This window comes from Megascapheus bottae, chromosome 10 (assembly GCF_031878675.1).
Source record: "Megascapheus bottae isolate mThoBot1 chromosome 10, mThoBot2.hap1, whole genome shotgun sequence".
NCBI lineage: Eukaryota > Metazoa > Chordata > Mammalia > Rodentia > Geomyidae > Megascapheus > Megascapheus bottae.
In genome coordinates, this window is record NC_143518.1 from 365792 (window position 1) to 388216 (window position 22425).

At 37.1% G+C, this 22425-nt stretch overlaps 1 protein-coding gene across 2 annotated transcripts in view; it reads left to right on the top strand.

Moving 5' to 3' along the window:
- The first annotated feature begins 2715 nt into the window (after window positions 1-2715).
- Prr16 (proline rich 16) overlaps window positions 2716-22425 on the top strand; it is a 189056-nt gene continuing 169346 nt past the window's right edge. The window contains exon 1 of one of the 2 annotated variants that reach the window (XM_090339679.1): window positions 2716-2888. In XM_090339679.1, the coding sequence (XP_090195805.1) occupies window positions 2730-2888 (159 nt within the window). In that variant the 5' untranslated portion in view covers window positions 2716-2729. The remainder of the gene's footprint in view (window positions 2889-22425) is intronic. The other variant, XM_090339680.1, reaches the window with a different exon arrangement.

Here is a 22425-nt window from a genome sequence, read left to right on the forward strand (position 1 = left end):
CACTACTACACTGTTGGTGGGAGTGCAAAGTCGTTCAACCAGTATGGAAAAGCAGTATGGCAGTTCCTCATAAGACTAAATATAGAACTCCCCTATGACCCAGCAATTCCACTACTTGGCATTTACCCAACCGTCCAGAAACAAGGGCATACTAAATCCACTAGCACAATGACGTTCATTGCAGCACTATTTACCATAACAATAATATGGAACCAACCCAGATATCCCTCAGTTGATGAGCAGATCAACAAGATGTCATATTTATACACTGTGGATTTCTATGCTGCTGTCAGAAAGAATGACATTGCCCCATTTGTAACGAAGTGGAAAGACTTAGAAAAAACCATATTAAGTGAAGTAAGCCATACTCAAAGAAACAGAGGCCTAAGAGTCTCCCTCATTTTTCAAAATCAGTAGAAACCTTGGGCTCGCCTAACAAGAAATTTACAATAGAACAAAATCTAGAGACATTAGGCCAAATAGTATGACACTAAATATAAGGACCTCCAGGATAAGGAAACAAAAGCCATATAAGGAGTGATTGTTGTCTCTAATATACTATGCTATCTCTCATCTCTTTTGCTATCCCTTGGTTATCTCATATTGTTACAATATTTCGCCTTGTTATCTGATATATTTTATATGTTCTTAATTGGTTATTTCATATTGGAAATTAAGATGAGCGGGGGAGGAGGGCAGAGAAATGGGGACCATGTCATGAGAAAGGGTATCAATGTTTGTGAAGTAATGCACCTTCTATCTGGTGAATATAATGCAACCTTTCTATTAATTACAATAAAAATCTAAATACAAAAGAAAGAACCTGAAGAGACAAATTTAAAGAAACATATTTTCCTTCATGCAGGAACAGTTTTTCTTTAATAGGTCCAAACATTTCTTTTTGCAGTTCTGTTGGCTCACTGAAAACGTGTCCTTTTATAATTTTCTTACTATTTCTTTTGTAGCATTATCTTCTTTCTTTTCCTTTACATTATCTTTTACATCTGACTTTCCAGTGTATTTTTAGTGGCATGTTGCTTTCTTTTAATACCATTTCTAAAATTCTACCTTTTCTTCTATTTTCATTCTTCTCCCCTTTTTCAAATACAACTTTCAAAAACATTGTCAAGATAAAGTATTCAACTGAGAAGAGTGATTGATTGTTAGACTCGAGTAGGTGTGAGGTGGAGGATTATAAAGATGTTCTCCATATCTGGGAAAGTTGTCCTAGGGAGCCATAGTATGAGAAGTACTACAAAAATCCTGCTGAGGCAAAATAAAAAAGAGAAGCCTGTTCAAAAACAGATTTAAGGCACCTTCTATTGATAGCAACAGTGAGGACATGAATTTAATCCCTGTATTACCAAAAGAACTCAAAATAAGGTAAGGTACTGGTGCCTCATGCCTATAATCCTATATGAGATCTGAGGATTGCAGTTCAAAGCCAGCCCGGTCATGGAAGTCTATCAGTCTCTTATTTCCAATTAACCACCAGAGAACCGGAAGTTGTGCTGTGGCTCAAGTGGTAGAGCACTAGCCTTGAGCTGAATTGCTCAGGGACAGCACCCAGGCCCAGAGTTCAAGCCCCACGACCACCACCACCAACAAACTCAAAACAAAATAATCACACACACATACAAACCCAGTCCAACCAAACAAAAAAGAGGTCCATGAAACAAAATGGCTGGAGAGATTGTTATTAAGGTAATTAAAAGTATGTAATGAAAATGATGACCTCTTAGTGAGACAAATCTGAAGATTTCCTCACAGTCCCCTCCTTGGATCTTTTTTACAATACAATCAGAAGCGACTTCCTCTTTGTTTAATATCAGGAGAAATAGAGATAAAGTGGGGCCAAACTCTTATTTAATTCCTAGAAGATTCAAATAGAATACAAACTCCTCCCCCCATGAGCCATCGTAAGATGACAGTAATAATAAGAATAAGAATAAGAAGTTGTTGTTGGAACAGAAAAAAAGTGGTAGCAGTCTTGGGAAGAGTTTTAATACTGGGATTCGATACATCTGTTTTAGAATCAGCAGTTTACATGTTATGGCTTCATGATTCTTCTGCCTCCTAGCCACTTTCTCTGGCAGAATTCTCGCTGAAGTTCCTGCAGAACTACCAGGGCCTGGAAGTACTATCTACCCTTTTTAGGTATTATTTGTACCTCGATACAAAGAGTTGCTTTACTGACCCAAATTCAAACACCGGGTGCTATGGTGAGATCCACTTCTCTGCTGACCACAGAAACAGACCGAATCCTTGTTGGATGTGACAGGCAGCGAACTTGAGTCCCAGCAACTTGAAGAGCAGGTAATCTGGGAGACCTGGATGCGAAGAAGGCTGTGCTGGTGTACTGCAGTTGAGGGCGCTGGGCTCCCATGCTTGGGCGAATTTCCAGCGTGTGAGAGCCACAGTGGCGGGCGGCGGCTGGAGGAGGCGCAGGCGCACTGTGTTGTGTGCTGCTAACCGGTCTGCAGCCGCGCTGAGCTCGGTGCTGAGCGCCACACTGCGCCAGCCGCGCTGCGCCGCGCCTCGGGAGTGGATAGTAGCACTAAGTCGCTGCTGCCAGGTCAGGCACTGCGCTGACACCCCACTGCTGAGCAGGGAGCAACCAAAATGTGGGGAAGCCAGAGTGTCAGTGGCCGCAGCAGCGCCAGAGACCAGGGCGCGCCGCAGCCTCTGCCCGCCCAGCTGTCCTGACCTGCCTTGCATCCTCTCAAAGAATGTCAGCCAAGTCTAAGGGGCCCCCATCCTCCTCCTCTCCAGCCAAGGGAGCGCCAGCAGCCTGCAAAGCCAAGGTGAAGGAACAGATCAAAATCATCGTGGAGGATCTGGAACTGGTACTAGGAGACCTGAAGGACGTGGCCAAAGAACTTAAAGAGGTGAGGAGCGCGGGGGTGGGAGAGAACTGGGTGCCCTTCGCTCTTTAGGGTTCAGAGTCTTATTTTCGCTGGGACCGCCAAATTTTCAAACTCGTGGAATCACAGGAAGATCAAACACACTGACTTTGGACTTTGCTTTGCTTTGCTTTGATTACTCCTAAGAAGAGTTGTTGTTGTACTTAAAAAAAAATCTAGAAGAATCAAGTAGTGTAACCGCTGGAGTCTGGGTGGTGGTGGAGTGAAGGCAAGCTGCCTCTGACTTGGTAGTGGGGAATGGAATAATTGGGGGTTTGTCCATGGAGAACCTGAGCTGCCAGGCCTGCCTGGAGCTTGCAGGATATTCTGCTCTGGCTCTATTCTCCCAAGTAATCTGGCAAGTCAGATTCTTGCTTAGCAGTCTTCCTGGAGTCAGGCCAGTGAGGATAGAAATTAGGGTGCATAGCTCTGGATTACCTCCTTTCTTCCTGATCCCTGCTAGAAAGAAGATGACCTTGTCTGCTGGCAGGAGAATTTCTTCTGTGGGGATGTGAAATATTCTGGGATTTTCCCACTTTCGCAATTTCTTTGGCATACTTTGGTATTCACACAACGCCATGCACAGTTACACAGGGCCTTTGGAAGCACCCCATCACTCCTTCTTTCCCCTCAGCCTCTAGTCCATCCTGTCACTACTTGCTTCAGTCTGAGAAGGAGGGCTCTGTGTGTGTGTGTGTGTGTGTGTGTGTGTGTGTGTGTGTGTGTGTGTGTGTGTGTGTGTGTCGCTGCCATTTTGCCATTTACATCTTGCTCTTTGGAATCTGGACGGTTCTCTCTACTCTCCCAGTTCAGCTGCCTTTCATAATTACACTGCTTTCCTCACACACGGGTGGATTGGAAAAGGAAATAAAGGAAATTCTCAGATTTGAAGCTGCATTACTCTGCCAGCTACTCTGGCCTAGAGTGGTGGTTAGACGGGGATGGATTGAGTTTCTGGTGACTCAGTCTAGCATTTGTTGTGTCTTGGAGTTCGAGGCCCAGTCCTGCACAGTCCCAGTGCATGATTCCACTAATAAATGGACTTTTGGTTCACTTGATGATCCTTAGTTCCTGTTGCTTCAGAGCTGACCATAGCTTCCAAGGTAATATTGAACTTGCAGAAAGAATAGTGATGGGGCCTTCATAGTCCACATCTGAAATTGCAATCCTGTTTCTTCAAGCCAATCACAAGGAGGCTTCTGGTTGTTGGGACTATTGGCCATTTGGATTATTGGTCACAAGAGATTTTTCTCCTGTAATTCCCAATCCAAATCTGAGCCATTACCTCTACAAACTTAACTTCTCCTTTTGGTTTTCATTTTTATTTTCTTTTGCCAAATTTAAAATCTGTTTGAATGATCCATTCTTTCCCAGGGTTGATTTTATCTATGACAAATCATTCCTGTAGTTTGCCCAGCAAACAGAAAATTTACTTTCCTAAGGTCCCAAGAGTATGACACAGAAGTAGGCATGAAATGTGTGTTTGCAGAGCGTCTTTGGGGTTGTTATTTAATAATTAGTTGGCAAATGGAGGGCTATGAATTGAATGTAAAGTCCAAAGATGCTGTTTCTTCATTTTCTGTTTGACATGTCTGGCAAGCAGTGTTTTTATTCACAACATTATGGAGGTTTTAATAAAAGCAAATAGGATATGTTCCAACACCTTTGGGCTCCAATACCTTTGACTACTCAGTCAAAATCCTGCAGCTACCCTCTGTGTTTTCTTAGGTTACTTTGGACAAAAACAATAAAATAAAAATAACAAGCAAGTTGTGACACACAAAAAAATGACACAAAGTCAGGGATTTGTGATGCATCATTGTGTGCATTTGAAAACTAAGAATATCTACAGGAAAGCATTTCATGTCCCACTAGGGCCTGGTGGAGCTTGTGTTTTAATTTATTTTATCTCAAGATGTAAATAAGGAAGCCTGTTAGTCTCTTTGTATGTTCTATTATTTTCAGATCTTTGCTCAGAAAAATAAGTAATTTCTGAAGGAATGAAAAAGGAAAGTAATGCAAACCAAGTATAGGAAGAGACCTGCAAGCTAGACATTAAATTTCTATTTGATGGTTTGAAAGTTTCATTGGTTACCAGAGTCTAATCTAGAAAAAAAAATAAAATCTCAGTATAAAACTAAAATGTACCAAAGAAAAGGCCAAGCACTTTGGAATAGTATTTATCTTTGTATGTTTGAACACAAAAATGTAAAATTGCTCCAATCTAGCTATTAGTACAGTATAAATAGAGTTATTTGGAGAACAATGTATTTACTGGGCATGCCTAACCTATGACACCTTCAGCTGTCTAGCGTTTATTTTTTCTGGATAATGCTACATATGTGATGGAACATGCCTTTCTTATCATTGAAGAAAAGAACAACTGAAAATTTGTACATTGCAAAGCTCATTACTATAAAAGTAATTCATTATAAGAGTCAATGACTTACACATGTACATGTTGCTATTGATTTATCAATTGACACATTTAATATTATGGCATTTTATAATGACAATAAGCTTTAATTTCAGATCTAACAGTTTACGCCACATGTAATATAATTCTAATAAATTATAATCATTTGATGACTATTGCTATGCTTTTAAGCCATAATAAAATTTTGAAATAAATAAGGAGTGGTTATTAATTTAAAATGGAAATTAAAAATAAATGGTTATGACTGGATTCGTATGACTATCAATATATAGTATTTTTCTCATTCCTAATAAAATTCATTAATTTTTTCCCTTATCTTTGCTTACATTTCTGTACAAACAGTATTGAATATTTGTTATAGTTAATTTAATATTACTTTTATTTGTAGGCCTATGAATTATAGTCACTCACCTAAATTCAGACATTAAGGTAGATATGAATATAGTAGTAGCTATTAGAAACATTGTAATAATGAGTAACATAATAATGAATAATGATAGATGTCCCTCAGTTGATGAATGGATCAACAAGATGTGGTATTTGTACACAAGGGAGTTCTATGCTGCCTTTATAATTGATTAAAGCTTCAAATAACATTTCAGAAATGTGAAGTACTTGGTTTTAAAGCTATAATGGAAAATAAATATACAATGTATTCCTATATTCCATTTTCTCTTCTCTCTCTCCTACTTAGATAAATATTTTATTTATGCTGTCATTGAACTAGAAAGTTTATTGTTGGATACGTTTATACTGTCATTAATAAGGCAATTAAACTTTAAAAGGCATTACTGACATTACTGTCCATTTTAAGATGAACTTTGTTGGAAGTAATTCAGTATGCATCCATTTGCATGTACTTAGTCATATATTTTCCCTCTGGTTTAAAAAAGGAGAAGTTTTGAGAAAAAGCCAAATATGAACTTTAAGAGACTTATATTTTGTACATATTTTCATGGTCAACATAATGGTATCCATGCCATTTACAGGAGATCACATATTCAAACATTTTACTTAAATGGCGAAGATGTCCCTAAAGGCCAAATCCTTTGCAGAAACAGTCAGAAGAAAAAGATTTTGAGTTGTTTTGTAACATTTCAAATTAATATTTGAACAATTAATGAACAGGCAACAATATCATAATACATAGGTAATCCATGTTTCTTTTTGTTCACATTGAAGAAGTTAATAAAGAGTAGTGGATTTCTGGAAGGTTTTCAGTTTTCAATACTGTCAATGGTATAGAAAGTATTAGAGATTATTTTATACTAAAAAGTTTAGAAATGAAGCTATTGATTAATATTTTTGTTGTTGTTGGTTGGAATTTGAACTTAGGGACTAGGCATTGTCCATGAGCTATTTTGCTCAAGACTAGTGTTCAACAAGATGAGTCAATATATTCACATGTGGAATTTTGCTGGTAAATTGCAGATAGGGGTCTCATGAACTTTTTGTCTGTGATGGCTTGTAACTGTGATCCTCAGATCATAGGCCCTGAGTAGCTAGGATTATAGGCGAAAGGCATTGGTCCCCAGCTAAAAGCTGTTCATTAAAAATAATCCATAATTTAATATATAATTTTGTTATATTAATTATATTTTTATTATATTATATGTAAGATTTTATTATAAGATCTTTTTAAAGATTATTTTTAAATAATCTTAATCTGATATATTTGGTAGTAATTTGCTTGCTCTTTGTTGAAAATTTTTATTTTATTTTCAGGGCAATGTATAGAAGGGTTACAGTTACATTCATCTGATAGCAGGTGTGTTACTTCTTGAGCATTGCTACTCCTTTTCATGCTTTTGTCCCTCTTTCTCTTCCCCACCCTTCTCAATCAACTTGTTTGTTCCCCTTCCCTTCTCTATTCCAAGTAAACAAATAAATGTATATATAATATACCAGGTAAAAAAGTCAGATACAGTGACCACATGAGATTAACATAAGGGGAACTAAGAGAAGAAATAACTTTATCTTCGATGAAAACTTCACAACATTAAACAACTTTTAACAAAATGTTTTGGTCATGAAATCAGAGATAGAAATGGTTGGGGAGAGAGAGAAAGGGAAGACAATGACAGAACAGAGAGAACTAAATCTCTACTAAGCAGCCTTTATTTGAAAACAGAATTCACTCCTGCCCCAGCTTAATTCTTTTAGTTTATACTGTTTAGAAACATAAACACATAGCACTAATTTTTTTGCATATTCAGTCAAAATTTATGAATTGGAAAAGCATTAACATATATATAGTTATTATAGAATGGTTAGTATAATTAGTGTTTATAGCATAGTTATTATAGTATATATAGAATAATTACATATGTAATGTTTTTGGAAAGTCTTTGTAAGTAGACCAGACTCCTACAGAGTATCAGTTAAGATGGGAAGGATTATTTTTTATTTTTGTTTGTGCCAGTGACCACTACTAAGTGATGATAATTCTGTACATCAGCAAATGTTTGATCAATGTGGCACTGAACCAGAAAACACTCATGATTTTTTTCTGTAATGTTGGAAAAATAAAAAGATAAACATTTAATATTAAGAAATCTGAAAATCAATAGGAAAGTCTGATCTCGGGTTCTTGTTAATAGAATTGACAATTACTTCAAATTATTTTACTTTCAAATGTGACCTCTGTAGAGATGCACAAGTGTACCTCTGTAGCAACTGTAGTTCTAGGAAAGCATATAGAGTGTTTTTGGTTAATAAGCCCATGCGTATAAAACTAATGACTAAAGTGAATTATAGAAAAATCTCTATTTTCAAGTTATAAATAAATTAATGAAAATTAACTGGATATTTAATAGTGGGAATAACTGTTTTTAACATATTTGTGTATGTGTCTATGCGTGCATGTGCACCAGAACCAATGCACATGCACATAAACTCAGAGCTTGAACATTATCCTTGACCTCTTTGGCTCAAGGCTGGTGCTCTACAATGTGAACCACAACTCCACTTCTGGCATTTTGGTGTTCAATTGAAGATAAAAGTCTCAGGAACTTTCCTGTCTAGGCTGGCTTTGAACTGCAATCTTCAAGTATCAGCATTCTTAGTAAAAAATACAGGTATCAGCCACAGCCACCTGGCTCATGTTTCTGTTGTTGTTTTTTTAAATACTGTATGGTGTTTTACCTTCTCAAGTTGAGACATATTTGCCAATTGCTAAGTATTTGAATATTTTTCTCTGCTAGTATGATACCTTAGCATTGTTCTTGAGAGGAGACAAATTTTCCAAAAAAAGCTAATAATCATTTGTTATTCTCTCTTCTTTTCTATAAATATACTTGGTTAAAATTTTGTGTAATAAGATATGCAGTTGATTTCTATATCTCATCATGACTTAGAGATATAAGAACAAGTCATTAAAGTTGATACATATGTTACCACCTTATTTTGATGCCAGACAAATCTGTGAAAGTTTCGAAAAGTAACATAGCCACTACCTGATGAATGTAAATGTACAACCCCTCTATACATTATCCCAACAATAAAAAATGTGAATATATTCTAAAATTTCAACCAGAACTTATCTTTCTATGACAAATTCTTCCTAATGAGAATTTTTGTTGTCAGAGACATTGAAAAGATTAGAAAATAATTAATATGTAATTATTCTTTTAAAAACATATAAAACCATTAGTGTTTTCACATTAAATTTTTGTAGGTGTATAGTTTCTATATTTGAAGCTAATTTGAATAGGAATTCTGGAGAAATATAAAGAAATTATGATAGCTCTGTAGTTCTACCATAATTGAGGATAACTGTTTTTTAAAGAATTTTAAGTGGGTTTCTATTTTTGTATTTTATTTTATCTTTTAAATTTATATTTTATTATAAGTGGATTATAGTTATGTAAGTAAGCAGAATTACATAAGTAAGGTAATGAGTACATTTCTTTTCAAACAGTGTCAACACCTCCCTTATTTTCTCCCCACTGCTCCACCCTAAGCCCTTTCCCCAAGTTACAAAGTTCATTTCCAACATAGTGTCTAGTATCACTGCTAAATTGTTAAAACAGTTCACCCACCATTGGTCCAGTGGCCCACCATTTCTGTGATTCCCTTTTCTTTCCCCAAATCAGATAAACTTATATATGAGGCAAAAAGTACAGAAACTAAAGATAACAGGGGAAAAAACTAAGGAAAAAATAAAGAAAAGAGAAAAAACTGCAAACAATATAATAAAAATAACCCCTTATTTCCATGTCTTGGAGTTCATTTCAGTAAGGATCATTTTATATGGTCATATGCACATAGTTACTGAGCCATTTTGGAAGATAACTATAATTTTACATTCAAAACATTTGAGATATGTATGCACTAAAATTATAGAACAACGTATAAAACTGATTTATCTCTTTTCTAAATAGTTCAAAGATTTGATAAATATCTGAAGTAAAATTTTTGCAACATGAGAAGTTAGAAGCTGAGGCTATGTTGCTCCATAAGGTAGACTAGTATAGATAATGCTGTAGAATAGCAATGAGTGACAAGTGAGAATTATGCAGAAGTTTGAAGTAGAATATCATGTAAACTAAGAATAGTAAGATGAGAAAGTTGAATAGTAAAAAAGGTAAGCTTTAAGCTTTTAGGATAGCTTTCTATGTTTACATTTTATTTAAACAATCAGTGCTTTCATTTTCTCCTTGAAATGACAATAACAAGAATGCTATCATAACTGGTCATGGAGATTAAATGAATGTATACAATGCACATTGGGTATTTCCATGCCAAAAAGTAAGCACTGCAAGTGTACTTGTCATTGCTATTTAAATTTGTTTGAGCTTCTTTAATACTATATTCAGCAAATAGCTTTTTAGGATCTATTGTATACCAGATCCTATTTTGGTTTCCAGGAGAGTCGTGGTGAATAAAAGACTAAATCCTGGGCCAGGAGTTTGGCCTTGTGGTAGAGAGCTTGCCTAGCATTCATGAAGACCCAGGTTCGATTCTTCGGTACCTCATACATAGAAAAAAGGTGGAAGTGGTGCTGAGGCTCAAGTGGTAGAGCTCTAGCCTTGAGAAAGATATGAGCATTACATTGAGATACACAGTGATGAGGATGAATTAGTCCAGTTTCAGCATTGTTGAGAAAGGGACAAGCTTGAAGGTGGAGGGAGCTTGTCCTATGGAAATGAAAGGTGGCAGTTTATCAAATGGAGTGAATAGTAATCCAAGGGCCAGGCATTGACATACGCATTTCAGAGAGCAAGGAGGACATCACATAGAAATATATAAGCAACTGTAGCAGGTGATAGGATGATATGGGGATATGTCTAGAGATTATGATTGTTACTTGGAGTAAAGTGGACTGGTGATAGAACTGTGGTGGGAGTTGCTTGTTCTTCCCATTGTTGATTCTTGAGCAAGGAAGATGGCAATGAAGACTACAGAGAAGGCCTTTCATCTCAGCATCATTTTGCTTCTTATTTCTTTCAAGACACAAATTAGGATGGTGTTCCTGCTCCATGTATGACACAGATTCCAGATGAAATCTGCTGATGGGAATGCTCACTGCAGTCCAGTGTTAAGTACTTGAAGAATATTAGGTGCTTTCAATCCTCACAATCATCATGTGACTTATGTCTAGCTATTTTATCTCTGAGAAAGCAGAAATGACAGATATTAAATCTGAAAGTGAGTGATAGAGTTGAACTCTGGGAGTCCTCCTTTAAACTTTGTCACCACTAGCTAACCCACTACTTGATGTGCCATAAACTTCAACATAATCTCTTTTTCTTCCTCCTCAGTCTCCACATCCTTCATCTCTCTATTTCTTTTTTATGTCATATATTTTCTGAATTTTTTTATTAAAGAATTTATTAACATTGATTTTTACATCATATTTCAAATGTCATGTTTAGCAAACAAGTATTCAGGAAGGGAGTCTCTATATATAGTCACTGGCACTTACACTGTAGAACATAATTGAAATTAGGCTGAGGGTTTGTATGTCATAGATGCATATTAATCTATGTAATTAAACATTATGGCTATAGAGTCATAAATTTTTATGTCTGTGTAGTTTTGTTTGTATTTCCAATACCATGTCCATAGAAATGGGTAGGCAAATATTGAGTCCTCGCTCTTGTATTATTTGAATCTAATAGCCACATATTAAGGACACCATGCGCCTTTTGTTCCTTTGGTCTTGTCTTGTCTCACTCAACATAATTCGCTTTAGATTCATCCACTTCTCTGCAAATGCTATTATTTTTATCTTGTCTGTTGACTATGTAGGATTCAATTGTTTATACATATACTACATTTTGTGTACCCATTCAGCTGCAGTAGGGCATCTGGGTTGTTTCCATTGCCTGGCTCTTGTGAATACTGCAGAGATGAACAGGTGTCCAGCTGAACAGGTGTCCTTATTATATCTTGGGTTATGATGTGCAGGATAGATGCCCAGGAGTGGTATGATGGGATCGTAGGAAAGGTCAATTTTCAGTTCTTTAAGAAACCTCCACACTGCTTTCCAGAGTGTCTGAATTAGCTTATATTCCCACCAGCAGTGCAGTAGGGTTCCTTTTTCTCTACAACCCCGCCAGCATCTCTCATTGCCTGAGTTCAAAATCTTGGCCATTCTTGTTGGGGTAAGGTGGTATCACATGTTGTTTTTATTTGCATTTCCTTTATGACCATGGATGATGAAAATTTTCTCATATGCTTTTCTGCCAGTTTAAGCTCTTCTTTTGATAAATCTCTCTTTAGTTCCCTTGCCCATTTACTGATTGTCTTGTTGGATTTGGGGGAGATTAGTTTCTTGAGTTCCCTGTAGATACTGGATATTAAGCATTTGTCTGATGTATTATTGGTAAATATCTTTTCCCAGTTGGTTGGCTGTCTTTCTACTTCATTGACAATGCTTTTATCTGTGCTGGAACTTCTTTTCTTTTCAGCTAGTTCCTTTTATCAAGTCTCTCTCCAATCTGTTGTGACCCTGGGATTCTGTTCAGGAATTTTTTCCTAGTGCCTATGAGTTCCATTGTCTCTCCAACTCTATCGTGTAGAAATAATATGATATAATTTGTAGTGTAGAATTTTAGTCCTTTTCTTCTTCCCTCCTTGTCTTTCTTCCTTTCCCTCTTAATTTTGATGTTATTAAGATTTGAATCAAGAGTCTCCCACTTGCTAGTCAAGTTTTCTCCCAAGTTTTACTGTGTTCCAGTCCATTAGCTTTCAGTAGATTTGTTCATATATCGCCTTCCTAGATTTTTTTTCATGCCTGCTTCAAACCCTAAATGTATCTCTGTATCCAAGTAAGTGAGATTTCAGGCATGAACCATCACACCTAACTGGTTATTTATATATTTATTTTCTTAACAAAGTTAATGTAGAAGTTGGCGCCTAGTAATACAATATACATTAAACCTACTCAATTTATTTTATACTTTAAATGTAATTTATGACTTAAAACATTTCTTATTTTCATTCTAATTTTGAACATTTTACATTTGTGTATTTTAATCTTATCAATTTTTTTTAGGTTTTGTACAAAATGTAAGATAGATTTTGATTGCTTGCCTATAGATATATACATTGAAGGTGGAAAAGCTCATTTTATCTGACTGAAATGCCTGTGTATTTTTTAAATAAAAATTAGGCATGCAGTTATTGGATTATTTATGAATTTCCTGTTACCACATTCTATTAGCTATTATGGCAAAATGACAATTTAGGCAATACTAATGGAGACTGATTCTTTTTAATTTACTCTTTTTTTCTTTACTTTTAAATTGTATTTATTATTAAGGTAATGTGTAGAGGGGTTACAGTTACATTCATCAGGTAGTGGGTACATTACTTCTCAACCACTGACACTCTTTCTTACGTTGTTGTCCTCCTTTGCCTCTTCCATCCCCTCCCAATCATTTCATTTTCCCCCTTCCTTTTATTACTTCAAATAAATATATATACAATTGCCAGGTAACAAAGTTAGGTACAGTAGTAACATGAGATAAGCCCTAAGGGGAAAAAAAGAGACAAGAAAAAACTTCACATAGTACATTAAAAACGACAAAGTTAAACCTCTTGTTTCCACAACCTGGAGTTCATTTCGCTTTTTCTCATCCCATATGACCAAAAAGTAAATAGCTTTTGAGCTATTTTGATGCTTCACTAGGAGAATCTTAGATGTGTACTAATTATTTCAAATGAGGGTTTACTCTTCATCTGTTTCTGTGCTTCCCCTTCCCCTTCCCAAATCAGATAAACTTATTTTTTTTCATTTATTTTTTTCTTTTTTTATTGTAATTAGTAAAAGGGTTACATGATATTTGTCAGATAGAAGGTGCATTAATTCACATACATTGATACCCTTTCACATGTCTTGGTACCCGTTTCCCTCCCCCCCCACACCCCCCACCCGTCTTGGTTTTCCCCCCTTCCCTATCAAATTTCAAATATCCAAATACAAATAAATTCAATATATCAGATAACAAAGTGAGATACTATACCAATATGAGATAACCAAGGGACAGCAAAGGAGATGAGAGACAACATAGTACATTAAGGACAACAATCATTCATTATATGGCTTTTGTTTCACTATCCTGGAGGTGCTTTCAATTAGCTTCACATTATATGTCCTTATGTATCAAGATTTTGCTCTATTGCAAATCTCTGCTAGTAGAGCCCAAGGTTTCTACTGATTATGACGAATAAGGGAAACCATTGAGCCTAAGTTCCTTTGAGTGTGGCTTACTTCATCCCATTAAAAAATGGGCCAAAGACTTAAAGAGAGTCTTCTCTGAAGAAGAAACAAAAATGGCCTATAGACACATGAAGAAATGATCAACATCTCTGGTCATAAAAGAAATGCAAATCAAAACAACTCTAAGATTCCACCTCACTCCAGCTAGAATGGCCAGGATCAGGAAAACGAATGACAACAGATGCTGGAGGGGATGTGGCCAGGAGGGATCACTACTACACTGTTGGTGGGAGTGCAAACTCGTTCAACCACTATGGAAAGCAGTGTGGCAGTGCCTCAAAAGGCTAAACATAGAACTCCCCTATGACTCATCAATTCCACTACTTGGCATTTACCCAACCACCCAGAAACAAGGACATACTAAACCCACTAGCACAACAATGTTCATTGCAGCACTATTCACCATAGCAAAGATATGGAACCAACCTAGATGTCCCTCAGTTGATGAATGGATCAACAAGTTGTGGTATTTGTACACAATGGAATTCTATGCTGCTGTCAGAAAGAATGACATCGCCCCATTTGTTAGGAAATGGAAAGTCTTAGAAAAAATCAGATAAACTTATATACCAGATAAAGGGTACAGAGATCTAAAAAAAGAAAAAGTAGCAAAAAGCAATAAAGTACTGAAAGAAAATGAAACAAAAGAAAAACATTCTTCAAACAGTACCTCTTGTTTCCTTTTCTTGGAAAAATCTTGTTTCCATTTCTTGGATTTCATTTCAATAAACACCAGTTTATATGGTCATGTGTGCATAGCTCTTGAGCCATTGTGATCCTATCCTAAGTAAGACTCCCTTCTTTAGTCTCACTATGTGTAAGTTTAGTGTTCTCATTTTAAAAAATAGCTATTGCTGGGTGTGGTGATTCACACCTGTAATCCTAGCTACTCAGGAAGCTGAGATCTGAGGATCAATGTCCAAAGCCAGCCTGGGCACAACAGGACCTGAGACTCTTATCTCCAATTAATCTCTAGAAAAAGGGAAGTGGGGCTTGGCTCAAGGGTAGGGCTGTATCCTTGAGCCGAAGAGCTCAGGGACAATGACCAGGCTCTGGGGTAGGGTAGTTTCCTTGAGCTGAAGAGCTCAAGGACAATGCCCACTAGGGGTAGGGCAAAGTCCTTGAGCTGAAGAGCTCAGGGACATTGCCCAGGCTGAGTTAAAGCCCCAAGACCCCCCCACACACACACACCACACACACAAATAGCTATTGTAATTTACTTGGCTTCCATACAAATTTTATGATATTCTTGTTCATAGCTATAAAATTTTTCCTTAGAATTTTGTTAGCCATTTAATTATGCCTATTTAAACTTGAAAATTGAACATTTACAAGGTTTAGTTTCTAATCTGTGCACATGAGATTGTGCATTTATTTAAATCATATTAGGTTTTTTTCTTTCATTTTGTCAATATTTTCTGAGACTTGTTCTTAATGGGCACTATCTTAGCAATGTGTCACATATCTTGATGTTCTATATTTTAATTTTCAAAAGTTAAATGCATTTTTATTTTATTGACAATTCCTCTTTGCCTCTTGGAATATTTGCAAGTCTGCTGTTTCGCTTTGAGGGATTTGTTATCTTAAGTTTCTTTTTCATTATTTATCCCTAATTTGATTCTTGTGAAGTAAGAGAACAAACTCTTTCATTTCTTTTATACTAGTTGAAATTCGACTCATGGCACAGTGTTTTCTTTCTTGGCATTTCTTTCATGACAACTTGAATGGATGTGCATTGGGCTATTGCATGGAATGTTCTACTTACTGCTGTTTGGTGGTGGCATCAGTGAATTCTGTATCCTATATTATTGTTCATTTTTCAGTTTTGTCCTGTTATTCTCAGAGTTCAAGTTTCCAGTTATAGTTGTGGCTTTGTTTTTCACTTCATTTTTTGATTCACTGATTTTGATGCTGCTTTGTTACATACACATTAGGATTGCTATAAACTTAGTGGATTAATCCTTTATTTTCTATGAGGAGAGAGGGTATTATACTATTACATTATACTGGATTTATTATACATTATATACAAAATAGAAAATATTTTGTATCTTAGACAAAAATGTATACATATGTATTTCTCTGAACATTCTGTGTCCAATCAGGTCTAGTCACAGGGATATGAATTTTTGAGATATTACTGGAATTATGAGAGTGATTAGAAGAGGAGTTACTATTAATATTTCAACTCTTGCCTTTGTTTAAATCACTGTCTAAATGAATATTTTTCAACAGGCTCTATCATTAACATAACCACTCTCAACTTTTTGATCATTATCTGTATGATACATCTTTTTGTATGCTTTTCTCCCTTCTGTATTATATTGATGACAAGATCATTTGTCTTTAGTTAACAAAAGGTGTATTGCCAAATGGGAGATATTTCCAGCAACTATTTTTACCAACACAGCTTTAGTCCTGCCCTCTTTTCTGAAGTGGTAATGTGAATGTTGGCTGGTCCAACAGGTTCCTTATGCCTTTTATTTTCAATTTGCTTTGGCTCTCTTCACACTGTGTGGTATGGGAGGTAGGGCTATTCATTAGTAAACTTTCACTGCTCCCACCTCAACCTTCAATGTCAGCAAGCCAAGGCTTGCAGAGCAGAGCCTCCTTATAGCTCTCTAAGGGGGAAAATATTGGCTTCTCATTTAGCCTTTGTTTACACAAGTATGGTGATAACAATTTTTCTTTGGTGTTTAGCTGAAGTTGAGTAATTGTTTTCAATAAGTTTTCTGTTTTGGTAGCCTTTTCAATCACTAATGATTTGTCTAGAGATAGAAAGATGTGGCTAATATTTGATTGATTGCTTGTTACCATCCTTCTCATTTCCAAGTTACTGAATTTTTCACCTCTAAGTCTGGGATACCTGTGCCTAAAAGAAAACATGGAGTTTCTTAGGAGGTAGGGGCATCTTGAGTTTTCTTACTTGTCTTCCTTCTTTACTTACCCATTAAGGATGTAATTAGTTTTATCTTTATTATCCAGTGGCTGTAGTTATGCTTAGAAATAATAGAAAAAATATACTCATCCTTTCTAAAAGCAGAAACACTTTTCCTGCAAGAAGAAATTTTTGACAATAAACACTTTATCATTTGGTAGCACAGATATGCTGTAAAAATTAAACATTTTGGCTAATATATTACATTTTAAATCGTGGCTTAAAAATAATCAGTCACTAAAGATGAACATATATCTTTTCTTTTATCTTTTTTCTTTCTCTTTTTTTGTCAGTAGTGAGACTTGAACTCTGGGCCTGGGCGATGTCCCTGAGCTCTTCAGCTCAGGGATAGCACTATACCACTTGAGTCACAGCATCAATTCTGATTTTCAGGTGACTAATTGGAGATAAGAGTCTAGTGGACTTTCGTGCCTCATCTGGCTTTGAATTGTAGTCTTTAGATCTTAGCCTCTTGAGTAGCTAGAAATAGAGGCATGGGCCACTGATGCCCAGCTTACCAGCATGTATTTCTGATGCTATGCATATTCCTCATGAGGTAATAGCAACACTGCAAGGAAACTGAATTTTTCATAAGTAACTAGTACTTTTTATACATCTCATCACATTACACCATAGGACAAAAATAATGCTGATTATATAACATTAAGTATGCCAATTAAATCCATGAAAAGATTATCATAAAATTACAAATTCAAATTCTATAAATTTTAGGTCATTTATTTTGGAGGTTTGACAAATTTAAGGCTTATATAATATCAATTTATGTGTTATTTTCTGACCTAATGCTTATATAACACAAAAATACTTAAAAATAAAATGAATGTTTACCCACAACATAAGAACCTTAAGGGTCAAGAGTTTGGCCTAGTGGTAGAGTGCTTGCCTAGCATGCACGAAGACCCGGGTTCAATTCCTTGGTACCACGTACATAGAAAAAAAAGCCAGAAATGGTACTGTGGCTCAAGTGGTAGAGCTCTAGCCTTGAGAAAGCCTAAGGCTAGTGTCCAGGCCCTGAGTTTAAGGCCCGGGATTGGCAAAATAAATAAATAAATACTTTGTTTTAAAAAAAGAACCTTAAATACTTCTTTCTAAATAATCCATTTAACATCATTTAAAACAAGCATACATTTGATCATTTGAAATGGTACAAAATGCTGTGTAGTAATAGATAAAAGTACTGTGAAATGGCTTAGGAAAGTATATAGAATTAACTTAATGAATCCTCACAATTGGGTTTATTCTGCATAGAAGAGTGAAAGTGTTTTAGGAGGCTTGTTTCAACTCTAGAAAGACAAACTAAAAGGGAATTATGAGTTTGCTGGAATTTTCATGAGAATTGTTTTGAAACATAGTGTTAATGTATTTCTGAAATGTAGGGATATATCTTTTTTATTCATCTACTCTCAGACTGCCTACTTTGAGCAAGTCTATTGTGTCATATTTAAAATAATGATATGCTTACCCTTTGTCTTGTATATACGTTTTTCTGATTTGGGGAAGGGAAGAGGAATCACAGAAACCATGGGACTAAGGGTAAGTCAATGGAACAGTGGTACTCACTAGATATTTCATTGAAAATGAAGTTTGCAACTTGATGGGGAGAGGAATTTGAAAAGAAATGTACTCATTACCTTACTTATGTTACTGTAACCCCTCTGTACATCACCTTTACAATAAAAATGAATTTTTTATAAATCTGAAAAAACTGCTTTATTCCAGGATATAAGAAACATTCTCAGTTTAAAAAGAGAACAGTGAATCATTTTCCATAGTGATGACAATGAGCATTCGCCCTCAGAAAGGTAGACTCTCTGGGAGACAATAATGGTGTAGTCACAGAGAGAAACTCCAGTGGGAATTCAAAACAGGCAAAGGCTTGTCCTTCCTCCTAAAATACTCAGGTCCTTTCAGCCACAAGAGATACCTCAGTAGCCATGCTTCTTAAAGAGCATACTACTACTTTTTTATTACATGTTTCATACTATTTGTTAATTACATTAATTGAATATCAGAGAGCCATACACTCTGAAATTACAATGTATAACAAATTCTGAATAACAATTTTATAAGCCTACAAGCAAGGAAACAGCATGTGTCTTTGATCATGCCAACCAGGAACTAGAAAGAAGAGTTTATAACAGAGGGATGACTTTTTAGTGTCCCCTCTTTCTATGTTCTTAAGAATTTACTAAGCTCGGTGCCAATGGTTTGTGTCCATAATACTGACTACTCAGGAGATGGAAATCTGAAGATGAAAGTACAAAACCAACCTGGATATGAAAGTCAGAGGCTTCTGGGAGGTGGCCTACTGGTAAGAGTGTTTGCCTAGCATACACAAAGACCCAGGTTCAATTCCTGGTTACCACATACATAGAAAAAAAAGCTGGAAGTGATGCTGTTGCTCAAGTGGTAAGAGCTCTAGCCTTGACAAAGCCTAAGGACAGTGGTCAGGCTCTGAGCTCAAGCCCAGGACTGGCAAAAAAATAAAATTAAATGAAAGTCAAAGGTAAGAGTCTTATCTCCAATTAACCACACACACACAAAAAGCTAAAAATGGAACTGTGGCTCAAGTGGCAGAGTGTTGGGGGTCCTTCTCAGATGAATGGAAGGGGGGTAAAATGGCTACAGAGCCCACAAAAAATCCCAGGAACACAGACTCCAGACACCAGACTCCAGGTGCAGATCTAACTTTATTTTTAAAAATGTGCTCACTTAAATACAGATCAAGTGGTGCCACCACATCATACCAGCAGCAGATAGGGACCTTCCTGAATTTGACTTTCAGCCCATGGTGTCCTGAGACATGTCCCACTTGCTAGGAGTATCTCGGAGCTCCTGCTCAAGGCAGAAGCAGCCAGGACCCTCTGGTTGGAGTGTGCTCACTTCACTGGGTGTGCCCAGGAGTGTACGTGCCTTTTTGGCACAGAGTCGCAGAAGCACAGATAGCAACCTGGGCTTCTACACTGCCAGCTAGGAGACCCCACAGTTTCCCCTTTTTCTTTGTTTATGGACACTCATAATGGATTGTAGTATGGGACCCAAATGGTGTGCAAAACAGCTGTATGGCAAGCCTGGATAAACTCAACCAATTTATCGAAAGCAAACATGGGTCCTGCTGCTATGGAAATGTGCATGGTGGGCCAAAGAGAACTAATCAAACCATGACTGACATCAGGAGGCATTTAACCGTCTTTTTAAATCCCTCCTTGATTTGCCTCCTTAATTGGGCTGTCAAGTCTCTAATTGTTTTCCTAGGGTGGCACAAAGGCCTCCTTGTTGGAGGAGGAGATCGAGGCCCCTTCAACTTTGAAGGGTCACCTTCTCAAGGGAATTGAGGAAGTTCTCCAATTGAGTAATAGATCTTTCTATCATATATTTAGTGGAGGGCTAGGTGGGTTTCAGATGGGATTAGGGCCAATGGGAATCATGATACCTGTAGAGATGAAAACTACCTCCAGACCCAAAATTATTCCCCTTCAGTAGCAGAATTAAAAAAAATCTGATTCAAAAAATCTCCAAGGACCCAGAGGCTGCACAAATAGGAACTTCTAAACCCTAGTCAGCCATTGTTCACACAGGTGTCCATAAGCTTCAGTAACTAGCCTATTTTGTGTCAAAATTAGAATTGCAGGTATAGCATTTGTTTCCCAAGCCATAAAACTACTCTCTGACAGTTGAATGGGACCAAACTGGTGTGAGAACTTCCCATCAGTTTCCACCAACCTGAGAAACTCCCTAATCCCTATCTTATCTCACTCGACCACCTGATCAGTATAAACCTGTGATTTTTGCCTTTAAAAAGATTGTGTAAACCCTGACGGAGGGCTCCTCCCCCCACCTCACTGCCTCACTGCGTTAGGGTGCGCGGGGATGGGTTCCCTGCCTGGCTTATAACCCACAATAAAGCTCGATTTTGCATTTCGGATGCCTCTATCTCTGTGATTTTCTTTGGGGACCCTGTCTCAGGGCACAACAATACCCTTCTAATGGCACAGCCCCCATGTCTTCCCAACATGCTTTGAGGGAAGGCTATAGGGTTACAGTTCCTATGATTATATTGTTCATAATCATGAACCCCATGCCTGGGGGTCAAATTTAAGATCATTGCATTACTCTGGGCCTCCACAGCTCCTGTTTCTTCTGGTTCCCATGCTGGGGTAGACATAGGATGAGGTAGCTTTGAGGGGAGTGTGGAGGCAGCGTCTGTGGCATCCATATCAGGCAGAGCAGTCATCCAGGGATGGTTTTTCTGGATAGGTCCTAGGCCATACTGCTGAGGTTGCAAAGGTTGAGGCAGAACTTAGCCAGCTGGCAGCAATGCCGCCGAGAGGCCATTTTGTAGTGACAGGAACTTGTAGATTGCCTGCTCCTGTAGCTTGAGAGTTAGCAGTTATAATGGCACACCTGAGTAAAAACAGAGTACAAGGTCCAGTATTTTTGGTCCTTCAGGAGACATGTTTTGGGCCTGTAGGACAAGGGCCTTAAGATCCCCCCAGGTAATCTGATGGGCTTTTTACTGGCGCCCTTGTCGTTGACGCCATTGCTGGGGTCCTCCTCCATGATTTTTCCCATCCGATCCAGGGCTGTCCTCAGAGCTGCAGTTTTCAGATCAAGGAGTCCTTTAAAAGGCCACTTTACTCCAATTAAAGCAACAAGGTGGTCAACATGGAAAGAGTCTCTAAGCATGATCTTACCTGGAACTTGGTAAGGGACAAAATTACATCTGAATAAGGATCTGCTGTTCTTTTCTGGGGACCCGCTGGAAACTGTTACAAACTGACATTAAGTTCACATTTAAATTTCGGACACTTATATCCAAATTGAAACGTAAGGAAATAAATTCCAAGTTCCCTGATGCCTTTTTGCTAAACAGGATACAACATTTACAATGTAAACAGCTCTATGCATTACAATACTAGATTTTAAAGTAGTCCCTCTTTAAAACAATACAATAATCCCTTGAGGCATGTGACTTTTCTTGGAGTTTAAACTTAAATTTAACCAACTACCCCCTTTTTTTGTTTCAAGTATAAACTCACCATTGTTTAATCTTGAACATGTTCATTCACACACACATTCACATTCAAACATCTTAAAGTGCAGAAAATTAATATTGGCCGTACATTTTTCAAAGTTTTCAAGAGATTCAAATAGATAACAAAGATGCACGCACAGACACACACAAAAACCACAAGAATCCATATTTAGGACTGATACCAATTTCAAAGACAAAATCTGACAAGAAAAAATACCCAAGGAAAAACATTAAGAAGAACAAGAAGCAGAGACTGTTAAGTAACCTCCAAACTTCTGATGGCATTCATGGCCTTAAACTATCAGAGTGACTGAAAGACCATGGGGCCCTGAACTCAGGGGGCGCTTCCCCTATGGAGACTTT